The sequence below is a fragment of the Bubalus bubalis genome, chromosome 11 (assembly GCF_019923935.1).
Source record: "Bubalus bubalis isolate 160015118507 breed Murrah chromosome 11, NDDB_SH_1, whole genome shotgun sequence".
Classification (NCBI taxonomy): domain Eukaryota; kingdom Metazoa; phylum Chordata; class Mammalia; order Artiodactyla; family Bovidae; genus Bubalus; species Bubalus bubalis.
The window spans coordinates 17,448,217-17,464,530 of NC_059167.1; the positions used below are offsets into that span (position 1 = coordinate 17,448,217).

Consider the following 16,314-nt stretch of genomic DNA (forward strand, 5'->3'; position numbering starts at 1 on the left):
CCAGTGTATACCTAGAGCTATAAATGTTTCTAATTTTTGGAATTAATTGCATTCCAATCTGTGGAATTAAGCCTAAAATAATCAGATCAGATCAGTCACTCAGTCGTGTTCCCCTCTTTGCGACCCCATGAATCGCAGCACACCAGGCCTCCCTGTCCATCACCAACTCCCGGAGTTCACTCAGACTCACGTCCATCGAGTCAGTGATGCCATCCAGCCATCTCATCCTCTGTCGTCCCCCTCTCCTCTTGCCCCCGATCCCTCCTAGCATCAGAGTCTTTTCCAATGAGTCAACTCTTCGCATGAGGTGGCCAAAGTACTGGAGTTTCAGATTTAGCATCATTCCTTCCAAAGAAATCCCAGGGGTGATCTCCTTCAGAATGGACTGGTTGGATCTCCTCGCAGTCCAGGGGACTCTCAAGAGTCTTCTCCAACACCACAGTTCAAAAGCATCAATTCTTCGGCGCTCAGCCTTCTTCACAGTCCAACTCTCACATCCATACATGACCACAGGAAAAACCATAGCCTAAAATAATAATCATTTTCAAAATATTTCTTATGAGAAATGTTCAAACATACAGAATAAAAATTAGTTTAATGAACCCCCATACTAAAAGAATATTTTTAATATTTATTTATTTGGCTGTGCCAAGTCTTAGTTGCAGCATGTGGAATCTTCATTGCCACATGCAGTATCTAATTCCCTGACCAAGGATTGAACCCAGGCCCCCTGCATTGGGAGCACGGAGTCTTAACCACTGGACCAACAGGAAGTCCCCTAAAAGAATATGTTAACTGAAGGAAAAAAGCCATATGAGTCAGGATGTCCATAGTTGAAAATGTAAAACAAAATAGGTAATAGAATGAATGCATTGTGATTCATCTTCATATAGACTATCATGTAGCAATTAAGATGATAAATGTGAAAACTGTAGAATTGTATCAAGTACCACCTAATATTAATCAGAGTTTAAATGATCTCTACAGATAATGACAATAACATTTAAAGGCTATCTACATACAATGACAATAGGTGGGGAGCCTCCCTCTCCCCACCGTTGCTTCCCCGCTTCACTCTCACAATGTAAATGATATCTACAGATAATGACAGTATACTTGAGGAGAGGTTGATAGGAAATATGCCAAAGTATTTTCTGTGTTGAGGTGGAGGGTGATGAATTCAATTCTTTCTCCTTGAATATTGTTGTTATATTAGTTTAACAATAATCAGGGGGATAGTCGGGTTTTATTCCGTGAATCAATCTGTGAACATGTATTTGCTGGGCACCTATTCCACAAGCAATTTGTAAGCATGATAGGTTGTATTAATAAGAGATAAGGAGGGGCTTCCCTGGCAGTCCGATGGTTAAGATCCTGCACTTCCACTGCAGGGAGCACGGGTTTGCTCCTTGGTTGGGGAGCTAAGATCCCACATGTCGCATGGTGTGGCTAAAATAAATAAATAAAATATAACAGTTTATGTGTCGAGGTTCATCGCTCATCATTCTTAAAAAAAAAAGAAAAAAGATGCGGCGAGGGACAGGCACTGGACTCGGTTTTAGGGCGGAGGCTGGTCCATAGGAGTCTCAAACTTCTACAAATGTCAGAGCTACATGAGACCAGTCTAACACCTTCATTTTGCAGTCAAGGGCCTTGAGGCCCAGGGAGGCTAAGTGACTTGTCCAGAATACCCAGCCAAAGCCTGGCAGTCCCACACAAAGGTGGGCATTCCCACTGAACCAGCCAGCTGGCCTGGACCCTTTCTCCCTGTCTCGGGGCACCTCCATTTTCCTGGAGTTGGTGAGAAGGCAGCCAAGTAGAGAACACTCTTCCAGTGAGGAGGCAGGGGCTGGATGTCCTGAACTGGAAGGGCACAGGGATGCTGCCCCCGGGATGCCAACCTCATGCCTTGCTTGTCTCCCCAGGACCCTGAGTGGGCTCAGCCAGACCCACTCCTCCCAGCAGCATGTGGGGCTGTCCCAGACCGCCCGACTTTATCCAGCCCCTGCGGCCAGTGGCCAGCTGACCTCCAATGCCCTGCCCATGGGGCCAGGTCCCGAGCGGAGGGATGGTGCCCCACAGGCAGCATATCTGGACCACCCGTCATCCTCCTGGGGTAAGGATGCCCTGTCTCCGGGTCCTGATAGAGCCTCCTTCTCCCCACCACTGCTTCCTCGCTTCACTCTCTCAGAAAGGCTGAGTTGTCACCCTGTCCCTCATCCTTTCAGCCAATGAACAGTTGTCAAGCACCTGCTTTGTGCCAGGCTCCAGGGGTCCCAAGCCAGCTGTTAGAGAGACTGTGCCCCCTTGAGACACTTAGACCTTAACTTGTCCTTTTCCGCTCCATCTATCACCTGTCCTGCCTTTGCGTTCTTCGTATCCAGCTGTGAACCTCACCTCCCCTTCCCCGGTCCTTCCCTTTCATCCTTTCTGCAAAGCCCAAGCCTCCTGGACCAATCTGACCAGTTGCTTCCTTAGCACCTACAGCGGGACCTCTGCTTCCCAGAGGAGAGAACCGAGCACCCCTGAGGATTCCACCTTCGCACATTCTTGGTCGTTGCTCAGCAATGCTTCCTGGGGTGCCTGGACACTTTGTCTCTCTCATTCCTCAGAGCAGCCTCTCCAAGAGGCCCCCACCTTCCCCAGCCCCATCCCACGGCCATGCTTCTTACTCCCCAGAGTCCTCACCTTCCTGCCCCCATATGCACCCCCCCATGCCATGCACGTCATTCCCTTGCCTAAACCGTGCCTGAGCTGACTGCCTTTCTTTGTTTCCCATTTTTAAAGTTGAGGGGAAATTCACATAATGTAACATTACCATTTTAAAGGGTACACCTCCATGGCTTTCAGGATATCCACAATTTTATGCAGCCACCACCACCACTGTCTAATTACAGAACATTGCCATAACTCCAGAAGGAAGCCCCGTGCCCGTTAAGCAGTCACTCTCTTCCCCCACCCCCACCCCCTCGCTGTCCTTAAAGATTTGCCAACCATGGGCATTTCGTGTAAACAGGATCTTTTCGTGTGGCCTTTTGTGTCTGGCTCCATCAGTTGGTATAGCGTTTTCAAGGCGGATCCGTGTTGCAGACAACATGCATGAGTGATCTTTCTTGCTGTCTTGAAAAGGAAGCGCCCCTCCTCTTGTCTAAGGCATATGCCACTGTTTCTTGACTCCTCTGGACCTCTAGGCTGTCACTTGGCCTCCCCCCACCCTGGTTGTCCTCCCCCTTCGAACTGGACCACCCTCAGCCCTTCCCCTGCAGCATATACAGTTGCTTATAAATCTCCCATTCTTTCTCTCTCTCATAAACACACACACACACACAAGGTTATTTTCCTCTGTCACAGTCAAGTCTATACAGACCTTTTATAGTTCCCTTCTCAGCCCCTCTGCCTCCTGGCTTCCCTCCCCGGCCCCCAGGATGGAATGAATACCCTTGCTTTGTACACCCGCTGTCACCACTCACGTTGAATGAAGCACCCTCCTCTTACTCTGCCACAGTGACCTCCCAATCGCTTATCCTGCCTCCCCAATCACCTGTGCACCCCAGCTGGGAGGACATAACACCCCCACTCCCCTTTGACCTCTCCCTGAAAACTGTAAATGATTTCCCATCACCAGCTGGATAAAGTGCCCTATGCTCGTTCTGGCCCTTAGGGCCTCCAAAACCTGACTGTCATCGTTCTTTCAGGCATTCTCTTGGAAAACTGTCTACGCTGGCAAGTCTGAGCTACATTCTGTTCTCTGCACTGGGGTTCAGAGCCCAGCTGCCTCCCTTGCCAGCTGTGTGACATGGGATACAATCCATCCCTCACTGAGCCTCAGTTTCCTTACCTGTCAGATGGGAATGCTAACTGGGATCTAGGAACATGGCCAATATTCAACCACCTTAACCTACAAAGATGGCAATTTCTAATGGTTCTACCTAAAATAAGACTCCAGAGGGTTGAGAGTGGCTGTGCATGAAGCCCGAACTCAGTTGCTGGCCTGTCGGCATCACTCAGGAGATGTCGGACCATGAGCTGTTACCCTGCCCACACTCTGAGACCTTGCATCCAGGAGGGACTTAGCAAATGCCCTTGGGATGGGTTCAAGCCAGTCCCGTGTGGGCCTTTCTAGCCAGCCTCTGGAGGTCACAGCTGTGCCTCTCAGCCCTGCCCCCTGGACCCAAGCCCTCTCTCTGCAGGGCTGAATCTCACGGAGAAAATCAAGAAGATCAAGATCGTCTTCACGCCCACCATCTGCAAGCAGACCTGTGCCCGTGGGCGCTGTGCCAACAGCTGCGAGCGTGGCGACACCACTACCCTGTACAGCCAGAGCGGCCACGGGCATGACCCCAAGTCTGGATTCCGCATCTGTGAGTCCATGCCCAGCTCAGAAGGTTCCTGGCTGGCCCTGGGGGCGGGTGTGGGGGTGGGTGCCGGGGTGGGGGTTTGTGGAGAGGCAGTTGGTCAGAGGGACTGGCCTGCCTTGGCCTGGAGCCCAGATCTTCTGCAGGAAGGAAGTCCGGAGCTCTCCTACTGTGGCTCTCGTGAGCTGTCTGGGATCACACAATGCTGAGTCCTCACCCAGCTCTGTCACGTGTGACTCGGCAGGTCACACAACCTCTCTGAGTCCCAGTTTCCTCATAGAAGGCGAAGGAGTAAATAGGGCCACTCCCCTCACCATCCTCCTGGTCACCGTGGGGCTCAGGAAAGGCAAGGCCTAGTTATTATCCATCCTCCTTCACTCCCAGGCCTCTTGGAAAGTCCCTGCATTTCCGAGGGGACCGGGTTCCGGAAGCCATCAGACTTGGGGGCCCGGTCACCCCCCTCCCCCAACCCTGCTGGCCCACATAGTAGGTGCTGCTGTACACTTCCGCCGCCAGTCACCCTGAGGTCGGTGTTGTAGATTTTTGCCAGATCCCCTGCCTGAATGGGGGCCGCTGCATCGGCAGGGACGAGTGCTGGTGCCCCGCCAACTCTACCGGGAAGTTCTGCCACCTGCCCGCCCCTAGGCTGGACCAGGAGCCTCCAGAGAGGGGCGCCCGCCACAGGGCCCCGCTGGAGGGCCCCTTGAAGCAGTCCACCTTCACACTGCCTCTCTCCAACCAGCTGGGTGAGTGTGGGGCTGGGGAACCACGTGGGGTGGGTGCTGGCATCCTGATAGAGGAGATGGGAAACTGAGTCTCCAGCACTTCCTTCTCCATCCTCAGGGCCCAGTTTCATTCCTTAAATTTTTCTTTGCCTTTCCTTCTGAGTTCATCAATTTATTTATTTATATATTTTTTGCCCTTACCCTCTACTGGGTGCTATGAGTAAGACAAGAGAGTCTAAGGGTAGGATCCTGACTTTAAGGAACCCATGGGTCCTGGACAGGAGAGGGAAGATGCCTCTATTATTAGGTGCCAAATAAAGGGTACCAAAAATTACAGAATTTTGTAGATCAGGAGAGAGACCCGAGAGTGTTCTGGGAAGGCTGCCTGGAGGAGGTGGACTTCATTTAGGCCTTAAACAATGGGTTGCTTTTGGTTAAGCAGAGGGGAGTGGGAGGGCTTCCAGGGCAGAGGGCCTAGTCTGAACAAAGGCATGGGGTGGGGACCACGCAGGGTTGGTTGGGCTGGAGCCCAAAGGCTGTGCAGGATCGTGGGAGGAGGTGGAATCAGGAAGGTACTTTGGAAGTTGGTAACGAAGGTTCTTCATAGGAAGGTGTGGAATGAAGGAGTCTGCGCTTTGTCCTGTCCTCCCTGAGAAATTCTTCTGGGGTTTGGGTAGAGAGTGAAGAAAAGGAGGAGAGATTTGGGGAGACACACAGGGGCCCACCTGGCCTGATAGTGGGCTGATGCCACTCCTTAGAGGGTGGGGCCCTGTGTCCCCACCTCTGACCCCAGCTCCTGTGCCCAGCCTCAGTGAACCCCTCCTTGGTGAAAGTGCACATCCGCCACCCGCCTGAGGCCTCGGTGCAGATCCACCAGGTGGCTCGGGTGCGAGGCGAGGCCGAGGAGGCCCCGGAGGAGAACAGCGTGGAGACCAGGCCCTCGCTTCGGCTCCCTGCTGGCCCCGGCCACAGCCACTGGGACAGCAACCGCATCCCCGCCCGGTCCAGAGAAGCTGCCCGGCTACCTCCCCCAGTGGTGCCCAGGACTCCGGCCCTTCTGGGCCGCTGCTACCTGAGCACTTTAAACGGACAGGTGAGATCACAGCTCCAGCCCCAGCCCCGGGGGCTTTGAGACAGTAACTGCTCCCCGCAGTGCCCCTCCTCCTTCTCTCTCCTGCTTGTTCTTAGAGAATGTGGGAGTCTGCAGGGTCTCCCATTTCCCAGATGGGAAAACTCAGAGCATAAAATTGCCATGAGTGTTGAGAGGTTGGGCAAGCCAACCCGGGCTCCACTGGGTACCTGTCAGTGTCAGGCACATAGAAGAGGACCCAAGAGAGGCCCCCTCTGCAGGGGAATCGGGGTCCTTGGGTCCCAGCAAATCCTGAGCTCTGCTGGAGCTGAGTATAGGACCCGCGGGGCGTGGATAGAGGGGCTGTTAGATCTGGCAAGGAGTTTGGAGAGTTGAGTCACAGAGATGTAAAATCAGCAAATGCAGGTTAAACCCCAAAGCCTTGGGCATGTGAAGATAAAAGACAATTCCCTCTTTCGCTGACGAGATCCACAGTTAGTGATGGGAAATCAAGTGAGCTTTTCTGAGTCCAGGCACCTAAAGATAGGGGCTAAGCCAGACTCAGGATGGTTTTCCCTAGGGTTGCAGTTTGGCATTTCCAGAAACCCCTCCCAAGGTTAGGGAGCTGGAGCAGGTGGGGAGTAGCTCAAGAATAGGATCCTGGGTCCCTGGAGCTTCTCAACTGCAGTGTCGCTGAGCATGGGCCCTGCTCGTGGGAGGTGGTCCTGGCATTCTCTGGAGTTTGATGGAGGAAAGCCCATCCTTCAGGACCCCTGTGTCTTTGGACTGGGGGCATGGATGGGGGGCAGTTTGCAGACCTCACAGAGAAGATCTTGTCTGGGTGTGCCACTGCCACCCCGTCCCCTAAGTTTAGTGTCTGGCAGGGTGGATCTCGGGTTTCTCTACTTCCTTCTGGGACAGCGCCTCCCCTCCCCTCCCTTGGGTGGGGGCATTCTCTGGCAGTATGTGAGGGGTGAACTCATGACTCAGGCTCTCCTGGGACATCTCTGTGCGGGAGAGGGAAGCAGGTGACAAGTGCCCATGGTCCTTTTTTTTCCAGTGTGCCAATCCCCTGCCGGAGCTGACGGCCCAAGAGGACTGCTGCGGCAGTGTGGGGGCCTTCTGGGGGGTGACCTCCTGTGCCCCGTGTCCACCCAGACCAGGTGAGTGCTGGGTGCCAGGCTCCAGGGTTATGAACAAAGCTCTCCCAGGGCCTGGCCTCTGCAGCAGACACCGCCCCCCCCCAACACACACACCCCGCCCTGCGTCTCCCACCAGGGTCTCAGAGGCCAGGCCCGTAGAAAAGGCTGGTAAACTGGGCAGGCTCTCCAGGTCTGCTTCCAACTGGTGGCAGAAGCTCCTGACAGCTCAGACCTGCAGCCGGGTGCAGCGTGGCCTGCCTGCTCCATCTAATGGCCTGAAAGAGGTTACTGCCTTTCACCAGTTGTTCTCACTTAGATTTTAGGAATCCCATCCCAGGCTGGGCCCCCTGGTATACCCCTCAACCCCTTCCCCAGAGGCCCCAAGGTTTTTGATTTAGAGACTCAATGTTTCCTTCATTCTCTCCTCCTCACCTCCTGCTTCTTACCTCCCAGTCTTTAAATCTTGGGTTGGGTACCTGCCCCAGAATATCCTGGGCCTTGGGGTATGGGAAACTCCGCTTCCGACCCTCTTTCCAATGATGAGAAAGTCTAACGTATTCATTCATTCATTCAGTCAGTCAGTCAGTCAGCAAATACTCACCAGGTGCCTCGTGTACTCTGAGCCCTGAGAATTCAGGAATGCTGCTCTCATAGGCATTGCTCTTAAAGTTGGGAGGCGGGTGACAAGGTTCCTGTGCCTGACTATGGCTCCTGCCCACTCAGCCTGTCTTCCCCTCCCCGCCCCATGCAGGTCTCCCTCCTAGGTCTGGGCCCAGGCCTGGCAGGTATTTCTTTTGCCTGTCAGCAGTCGACTTGGTGAGTCAGATTTGTGGGGGGCCTGGCCCAGAGCCCGAAGGTGGGAGCGGCAGGACTGTTCCTTACTTCAGACTCTCCTGTGGAGCAGTGATCATATTTTCCAGACTAAAAAAAAATGTGGACAGTTTGACAGTGTGATAAACTCTTTGGTGAAGCAGCACAGGGTAGTATTTAGCTTTCAGGCCTGAGTGTCCAACACACGATGGATACCAGTCCCAGCTCTTACCTGCTGAGCTCTCTCTGCCTCGTCTCCGATCTGTGAAGTGGAGACAGGAACAGTGCCAGCCTCATGGGGCCACTGTCAAGAGTCAGTGAGATGGTGCCTGTACCTACCATTAGGGCATTTCATGGTGCAGTTGCTCAGTCATGTCCGACTCTTTGTGACTCCATAGACTGGGGCCTACCAGGCTCCTCTGTCCATGGGATTTTCCAGGCAATAGTACTGGAGTGGATTGCCATTTCCTTCTCCAGGGGATCTTCCTAACCCGGGGCTCGAACCCAGGTCTCCTGCATTGTAGACAGACGCTTTACTGTCTGAGCCACCAGGGAAGTCAAACTGTTAGAAAGTATCCCTCCAAAAAGGGTAAAGGGACTGGCCCCATCGCTTGGTGGGGAAGTGTATGGAACTGCTCAGCATCTCCCCCTGCAGGCCAGAGATGTTTTCACCACTTTTCTTCCTCCTGGTCAGACCCACCCTTGAGACTTCCTCATACCACACTCTATTCAGCCAACACTGATGAAGTACCCACAGTGTGCAGCCCTGACCAAACAGTGAAGAACAGGTAGAAACAGTGCCGCCCCTCTCAAGCGTACAGTCTGGTGGTGGAGCGGGGTTGCAGACAGCAGAGCTGGGGCCATGGATAGCTCCTTAGCACTTTTGTGCAAATGAGTGAAAGGTGCCCCTTCCACATGTTCAAAATAGTCTTTATAATTAGACAAGTGCAGGATGCCAATGATTCTGTCAGATGGCATCCTTCTGTGCAGTGTGCAGCCTGCACATCCGTACACTGTGGGCTAGGAGGTCCTTCCTCAAACTGGTGGATCAGGGAAGGCCTTTGTAGGAGGTGACATCCAGGATGAGATCTAAAGAATTATTAGAGTAAGCCAAAGAGGTGGGGAAGTGCCTAATAACCCAAGAAAATTGCATAGGCCGGCGAGATCAAGCGCATGAGAACATTTCCTGGAGCAGAACACGCCCAGGGCTGAGGCCTCACCCCCTCCCTGCACCAGGTGGTGCCTCCGAACACCACCTCCCTGACTGTGTTCAGCACATCTCAGCAAGCTGGGCACCAGGGTGCAGACCCTGGAATGTTAAGCATTCCCCATACTGAGCAAGAAATTACAAAGACAGGGCAATGTCAACATTTAAAATGTGGTAAAGTGCAGTTGGGCATTGTGGAGAGAAGGGGCAGGACGCTGGGGAACCTTGTTTGTATTGACAGGGTGCCAGACAGCTCCACGCCCGAGCCTGGAGAGCCGGGGTGAGGAGTGTTTCTTTAAGTAGGCAAGACAGGCAAACTACTGTGCAAGACTCAGGAAAAAGAAGGTGAGCGGCTGGGGTGGGTTTGGGAATGGTTGGCAAGACAGGCATGACTCCTGTGTTCTAGAATGTTCTCAGCCCTGGTGGCTTTGCCCCTAGGAACCTCTACTTCTCTTCTGATAAAAACACTACTGTACCCTTCAGGGAAGGGCTTTGTTGCTCCCAACAAGGTAGTCTAATAGAATCAGGGGGTGAGGGAAGTAATAAAGCCAGAAGCTGGGGTGGGGGAGGAGTCACGTGTGAATTCATAGCTTTCCCTAAATCACCTTTGACTCCTGAGGCTGTACAGGATGGTTGAAGAAGGTCCCTGCAGAATGCTGCTATTTGTGACATGGAAAAGGACTGCCTTGATGTCTCAGTTACATGGCTCAGACAAATCTCTTTTCTTCCAAAAAAAAAAAATTCCTCAATGCCTTCTTTCTCAAGGATGCAGCTCAGGGAGTCAATCGAGGCCAGCCTCTGGTCCCCCCATCCTTTCTCCCTTCACTCTGAGTGGCAGATGCAGCTGACCTGCCAGGACCTGGCCTGAGCCACATCTTCCTGACCCCTGGGCAGTTATCAGAGGTCCTGGCTCAAAAGCTGCGGCCGTGCCCCTACCAGGGTCTGGAGAGCACACAGCCCTCAAAAGCCACTTTGATTGAGGCCACATTTTTGAGTTTTCACCCGAGAAAGACAGACATCTGGGTTGACTGGAAAGTTGGCTGCTGCCCCATCTGGCTTGGCACTGGCCGTGTCAACCCTGAGGCCCCTTTGCTGCGGCAGGCGGGGCTGGCACACGGCGCGCGGCCTGCAGTGGTGGGCCCCAGCTGTTTGCCACGAGACCATCTCTTCATCTGCCTGGCGTGGGATGAGTTCACCTCGGAACCCAGGCCCCTCCCTGTATCTCCAGGGAGAGCGGATTCTCTTGCTCTGCCCCTTCAAGGAATTATACGACTTTCCCTCTGAAAAAGCAATCATAGCTGCCAGTTTCTGAATTTTTACACTATGCTGTGCTTTCACGTGCGTTATCTCACTTCACTGTCATGACCACCTGCAAGCTAAGGATCTTTATCCCCATTTGTTGGGGGAGAAAATGTAGCTCAGAGAGGGCTAAAGAGCTTGTCCAAGGTCACATAGCTAGGACCAAGGAGCTATATTTCAAATCGCACTGTGTCTAATGCTTAACTGATCAGGATCTCCATAATCAGTGAGGTGGGTGAGGGGACTAGTGAAATTCACTCAGTCATGCCCAACTCTTTGCGACCCCATGAACCATACAGTCCATGAAATTCTCCAGGCCAGAATACTGGAGTGGGTAGCCTTTCCCTTCTCTGGGGGATCTTCCTAACCCAGGGATTGAACCCAGGTCTCCCTCATTGCAGGCGGATTCTTTACCAGCCAAGCCACCAGGGAAGCCCAAGAATACTGGAATGGGTAGCCTATCCCTTCTCCAGCAGATCTTCCCGACCCAGGAATAGAACTGGGGTCTCCTGCATTGCAGGCAGATTCTTTACCAACTGAGCTATCAGGGAAGCACTGGGACTGCCTGATCCGTAATCAGCAAGGGGTGGGGTGGCGGTGTTGGGACTGCCTAAAGACAACACCAGTCAGGATACTAGACCAAGATTTTAGCCAAGAGGGTGCATCCCAGGACTGTATTCCAGGTGTACATGAAAGCCAGCATCCAGCCAGAAGACTGGATTGAACAGACAGGCAAGGCACCAGCCTGGAGCACTGGTCTGAGTTAAGGGCGATGTGTTGAAAAAACATGGGGTGGGGGGAGGAGCAGGTAAGCTTGTGCTGTGTGGTTTGGTGAGGGGGAAGAAACAGATGTATGGAAGTTTCTAGTAGGCAGAGCTCAATTGGAAGCTGAGCAGTAGGGAGAACTTATTAAAAACTGCAGCTGTCTAGCTCTATAGTGGGATGTTTCCAGGAGTCCTCAGCCCCCCACCACGAAGAGTGTGCCTACCAAGAACTAGTGAGTGGAAGGAGTGGGAGAAGAAACTTGATTTTCAAGGGGATGGAGGTTTATGTAGATGTCTGGAAATTGATTTGAAACTCTCAGTAGAAGGAAAGCCTTCGTTTGGGTTGGTTTTGCCATGATCCTTGCCCACAAGGGGTGTTCCGGCTGTCGGTCTGTGATGTCAGCCCCTGGGGAGAATGGGCCTGTGAAGGTGATGTCTGATGGGGCTGGGGCAGAGAATCCTAGTGTGAGTCATGGCAGAATCACCCCATCACGTCCTCCTGTGTGTGTGTGTGTGTGTGTGTGTGTGTGTGTGTGTGTGTGTTAGTCGCCCAGTCGTGTCCAACTCTGTCCCACCAGGCTCCTCCGGCCATAGAATTCTCCGGGCAAGAATACTGAAGTGTGTATCCATTCCCTTCTCCAGGGAATCGTCCTGACTTAGGGATCGAACCTGGGTCTCCTGCATTGCAGGCGGATTCTTTACCATATGTGCCACCAGGGAAGCCCCTCATCCTCTTTAGATACTCTTAATTCAGAAGGTGTGATATGAGCCGGGCACCATGCTTGTTCTCCTTTCGTTGCATGCTAACCACACCTCTAGGTGGTGTTACTATCTTCATTTTATAGATGAAACTGGCCCTGAAGCTCCAGGTCTGTGTGACCGCAGCCCCCTAGTTCTAATTGCTCTGTAATCTGCTTCCCCTGCCTCTTGGCTTGAGCATTCGCTGAACTAGAGGACCTGGGCCGGGGGAATAGCTGTGCCGGGGTGGGGCTCCTGTTCCTTGCGACTCTGGGTCAGACGCCCAGTCTCCTGCCCTAAAGAAATGAGATTTTCCGAATTGCAGTTTGTTGGGCTGAAAAAAGTCATGACTCTTTGGCTCAGGGTTGTTCTGAGAGCTTCCAAGGGACTCAGAGCCTCCTGGGAAATGTGTCTCGGCTCATGTTCACACCCTTCCTACCCCCGCAGGGGTGTCACTGACACGTGGCATCTCTGGCCTGGAGAGCCCCAGGGAGCGGTGGGGTCGGGGTGGCTGGTGTGGTACCCATTTGAGCCAAGTGTCTGACCAGACCCCTCCTTACCTCATGGTTCATAGTGACCGAGACACCCATTTTGACTTCAGATTCACCCTGAAGAAGCAGTCAGAGCCCATCTTTGGGTGGGATTTCTGCATCACTGGTAGCAGGGAGGGTGATCCATTAGGACTTCACCACCAGAATAATGGACATTATGATAATAATCAGTATGTGACAAGCCTCACGCTCAGACATTTTCTTGCTTGTTTAGTGTTCACAATAATGCCCTGAGAAAAGAATGGTCATCTTCATTTTACTGATAAGAAAACCAAGGCTCAGAGAGTTACTTGCCCAAGTCTCTCCAGCCAGTAAGGAGCAGCCAGCCAGCTTGTTGTCCTTAAAACTGTGTTGCTGGAAGGGAGGGAGGGAGAGAGGGAAGGAGGGAGGGGGGAGGTCTAGGGGAGCATCTCCAGGGACTGTGCCAGGCCCTGAGCTAGCTTTATTCTGATGTTGATCGTTTCAGTAAAGTTAATCCTCACAACAACCCATAAACTGAGTTTCTATCCCCACTTCTACATGGGAAAAAAATTAAAGCCTTGAGGGAGGTTAAGAAGTGTGCCCCAAGTCACACAGCTAGTCAGAGTGGAGCCAGGAATTAGATGTGAGCCTGCCTGCCCCAGCACCCACACCCTTTCCGCTGCCCCAGGGGAGTCGAAGTTTTCTTTCCAGTTTACCCGCCAGAGTTTGCAAATCAGGACTGAAGCTTCAGCCTGTACATGTGCCCGTGTGTATCGAGCTTAGCCTCGTCCAGTGTGTGTGTGTGTTCTCTGGACCCTCCACATCTCCCTGCTACAACCATCTGTCATCACAGACTGAGATCAGCATGGCTTGTAAACAGCTCCGTAGCCAGACATATGTCTCCCCCCATCTCCTCCCCGAGCTCTGTCAACAGAGTCAGGGCCAAAACTGTCTCCAGCAATTAGTTTGCCCTTGTTGAGGCCTCTTTGGGGATTCCAGCAGCTGAGGGTAAGAATCAGCAGGGCAGGGGCAGGCTGCAGCCAGTGGCCCTTCTGCTTCCTTCTGAGAGCAATGGAGGGTTGGCAGTGAGTGGACAGGGCCCGAGGCCAGGGCCAGAAGACCTGAGCTCCAGGCCCACGTGGCCCAGCTTTCCTGACCAGGAAAGTCACACACATCTGCCCGACCTGCTTCCCAAGCATCTGGGGGTGTTCAGACTCCTTGGACTTCAGGTTGAGTCCAGCTGACCCCTCAGCAGCTGCTTTGGCTTCTCAGGTCAAGGTCCCGACTGCAAGGCCACTCTGCAAGAGCCTCTTTGAAACACCCACGGGAATCCCAGCTCAGCACTCTGTCTTTCCAGATCCACAAGTCCTCTGCTCTCCGACCCTGGTTTTATCTTGATCTGGCTGAGGGGCCACAGGAGGAGTAGAGGGTCTTCACTGTTTCCTTTATCAATTCTATATGATTCTCCTATTGTACGCATTGTGGAGCATTTGCCAAGGATCTGATTAATTCCCCAGCATCTGATGAATTCCTCTGACCTCCTTCAGGATGACTCCACCTTTTTTTCTCATTCATTCTCTTGATCCCTTGTTCTTAAAGAGGAGGAGGTCCCAGGAAGAGTGATACGTCTCCTTCTGGGCAGGTATCACCCTATGGCCTCTGGACCCTAGGAATTCTTGTCCTAGACAACTCCTAAGGCTTGTCATGAATTCATGAATTCATTCATTCATTTGTAGTTAGTAGAGGGATGGTTCAGAATTTGTCTTCTGGAGGCAGATTCATAATCCCAGTTCCATCTACCAGCTGGGTGACCTTGGACATGTGTCTTAACCTCTTTATGCCTCAGTTTGCTCATCTGGGCATTGGGGATAAGATTAATATCTCCAAGGGCTGTTATGAGGATTAAATAAGTTATTACCTGTAAAGCTTTTATAAAAGGGCCTAGCCCATAGTACAAGATATTTTGCTGTGCTATGTCAGTCATGTCCGACTCTTTGCAACCCCATGGGCTGTAGTCCACCAGGCTCCTCTGTCCATAGGGATTCTCCAGGCAAGAATCCTGGAGCGGGTTGCCATGCCCTCCTCCAGGAGGTCGTCCCAACTCAGGGGTCAAACCCAGGTCTCCCACATTGCAGGCAGTTTCTTTACCGACTGAGCCATCAGGGAAGCCCAAGACTACTGGAGTGGGTAGCCTATCCCTTCTCCAGGGGATCTTCCCGACCCAGGAATTGAACCAGGGTATCCTGCATTGCATGCAGATTCTTTATCAGCTGAGCTACCAGGGAAGCCCACGAGCCTTTTTAATGCTCGCTACTGCATTATTCATTCCATTTTGACTGAGTGCCTGTATTGTTCCGTGTGCTGGGCGTGTTTCCAGAGACATAGCAATGACAGCGAAGGTAAGGTTCCTGTCCTCACAGAGCTTACACTTTGTCAGGGGAGCTTGATAAAGAGCTTACAGTTTATCAGGGGAGATGGACAAGCAAACAGGCAGCCACAGCACGTTTAATCACTATGATGAGGAGGCCTATGTGCGTTGGGAGCACTTGAGAGATGTGCCTGGTGATACCCGCTCTACCCCATCAATGCCAAAATCTCACCCAGAGCTGTGGATGGGTGCTGAGTTCTCATCCTAAGCCAGGGTCTCTCCCTTCCACATGGTCATCTGAACTTTGGTTTTCTTTCCCTCAAAGAGATATAAGCAGATTTTTCTGGATCGGATGCTGTACTTGTCCTTACAGAAGCTAGGAAGGAGCCCCTTATAGATGACATGGCCTCTGTGAGGTGTGAGGAGAGGCACTGAGGGTCCTGCTAAAGTGGGCATTTCACCAGGAACACTGGCTTTGGCATTTCTCTCTAGAAGCCTGCCCCTGCCAAGTGTTGTCCAATCAACGGTTTCTCCTCAGGCCAGTGAGAGGGCAGAGTCCTCTCTGGAGGAAGGCGTTTTACAGGAAAAGCATGTGTTTCCAGACTCACGAGAGAGCCCAGCTGCTCTCAGTTCACACGTTCCCTGGTTCGCAGGGTTTCCTGTGGGTGCCACAGCTGGGTCCACCCTTCCTCTGAGCCCAGCTCTCTGCCACCCCTCTCCTGTTTGTTAAAGAAGCAAAAAGTTTGTGGCATATATGTATACATATGTATATACATATTCGGAGAAGGCAATGGCACCCCACTCCAGTACTCTTGCTTGGAAAATCCCATGGACGGAAGAGCCTGTTAGGCTGCAATCCATGGGGTCGCTAAGAGTCGGACACGACTGAGCGACTTCACTTTCGCTTTTCACTTTCATGCATTGGAGAAGGAAATGGCAACCCACTCCAGTGTTCTTGCCTGGAGAATCCCAGGGACGGGGGAGCCTGGTGGGCTGCCGTCTATGGGGTCTCACAGAGTCGGACACAACTGAAGTGATTTAGCATAGCATAGCATAGCATAAGTATTACAACTTCAATTTACAATCCTTTGTTAAAGTTCTGCCTAATTTCTCCCTCGGGGCACCAGCTTACTGCCCTGGCCTCCTGGCTCCCCGCTTCCTCCTCTCGGGGTGGGGGAAGCACCCTTCACAGCCAGCCAGAAGCTTGGTTGCAACCCTGACTCAGCCCTTTCTGAGCTTCACCGTCCTTCCTAATCTGTTAACTGGGGATAATGACCCCTGCCTCGCGGGGTTATTGTGAGAGACGGGACCATATGCGCCCAAGG

At 52.5% G+C, this 16,314-nt stretch overlaps 1 protein-coding gene across 4 annotated transcripts in view; it reads left to right on the forward strand.

Moving 5' to 3' along the window:
* LTBP2 (latent transforming growth factor beta binding protein 2) overlaps window positions 1-16,314 on the forward strand; it is a 109,211-nt gene that overhangs the window by 52,587 nt on the left and 40,310 nt on the right. For all 4 annotated transcript variants that reach the window (XM_025295203.3, XM_025295205.3, XM_025295204.3 and 1 more), the window contains exons 4-8: window positions 1,926-2,116; window positions 4,191-4,361; window positions 4,895-5,101; window positions 5,887-6,173; window positions 7,210-7,312. In XM_025295203.3, coding sequence (XP_025150988.3) covers window positions 1,926-2,116; window positions 4,191-4,361; window positions 4,895-5,101; window positions 5,887-6,173; window positions 7,210-7,312 — 959 coding nt within the window. The remainder of the gene's footprint in view (window positions 1-1,925; window positions 2,117-4,190; window positions 4,362-4,894; window positions 5,102-5,886; window positions 6,174-7,209; window positions 7,313-16,314) is intronic.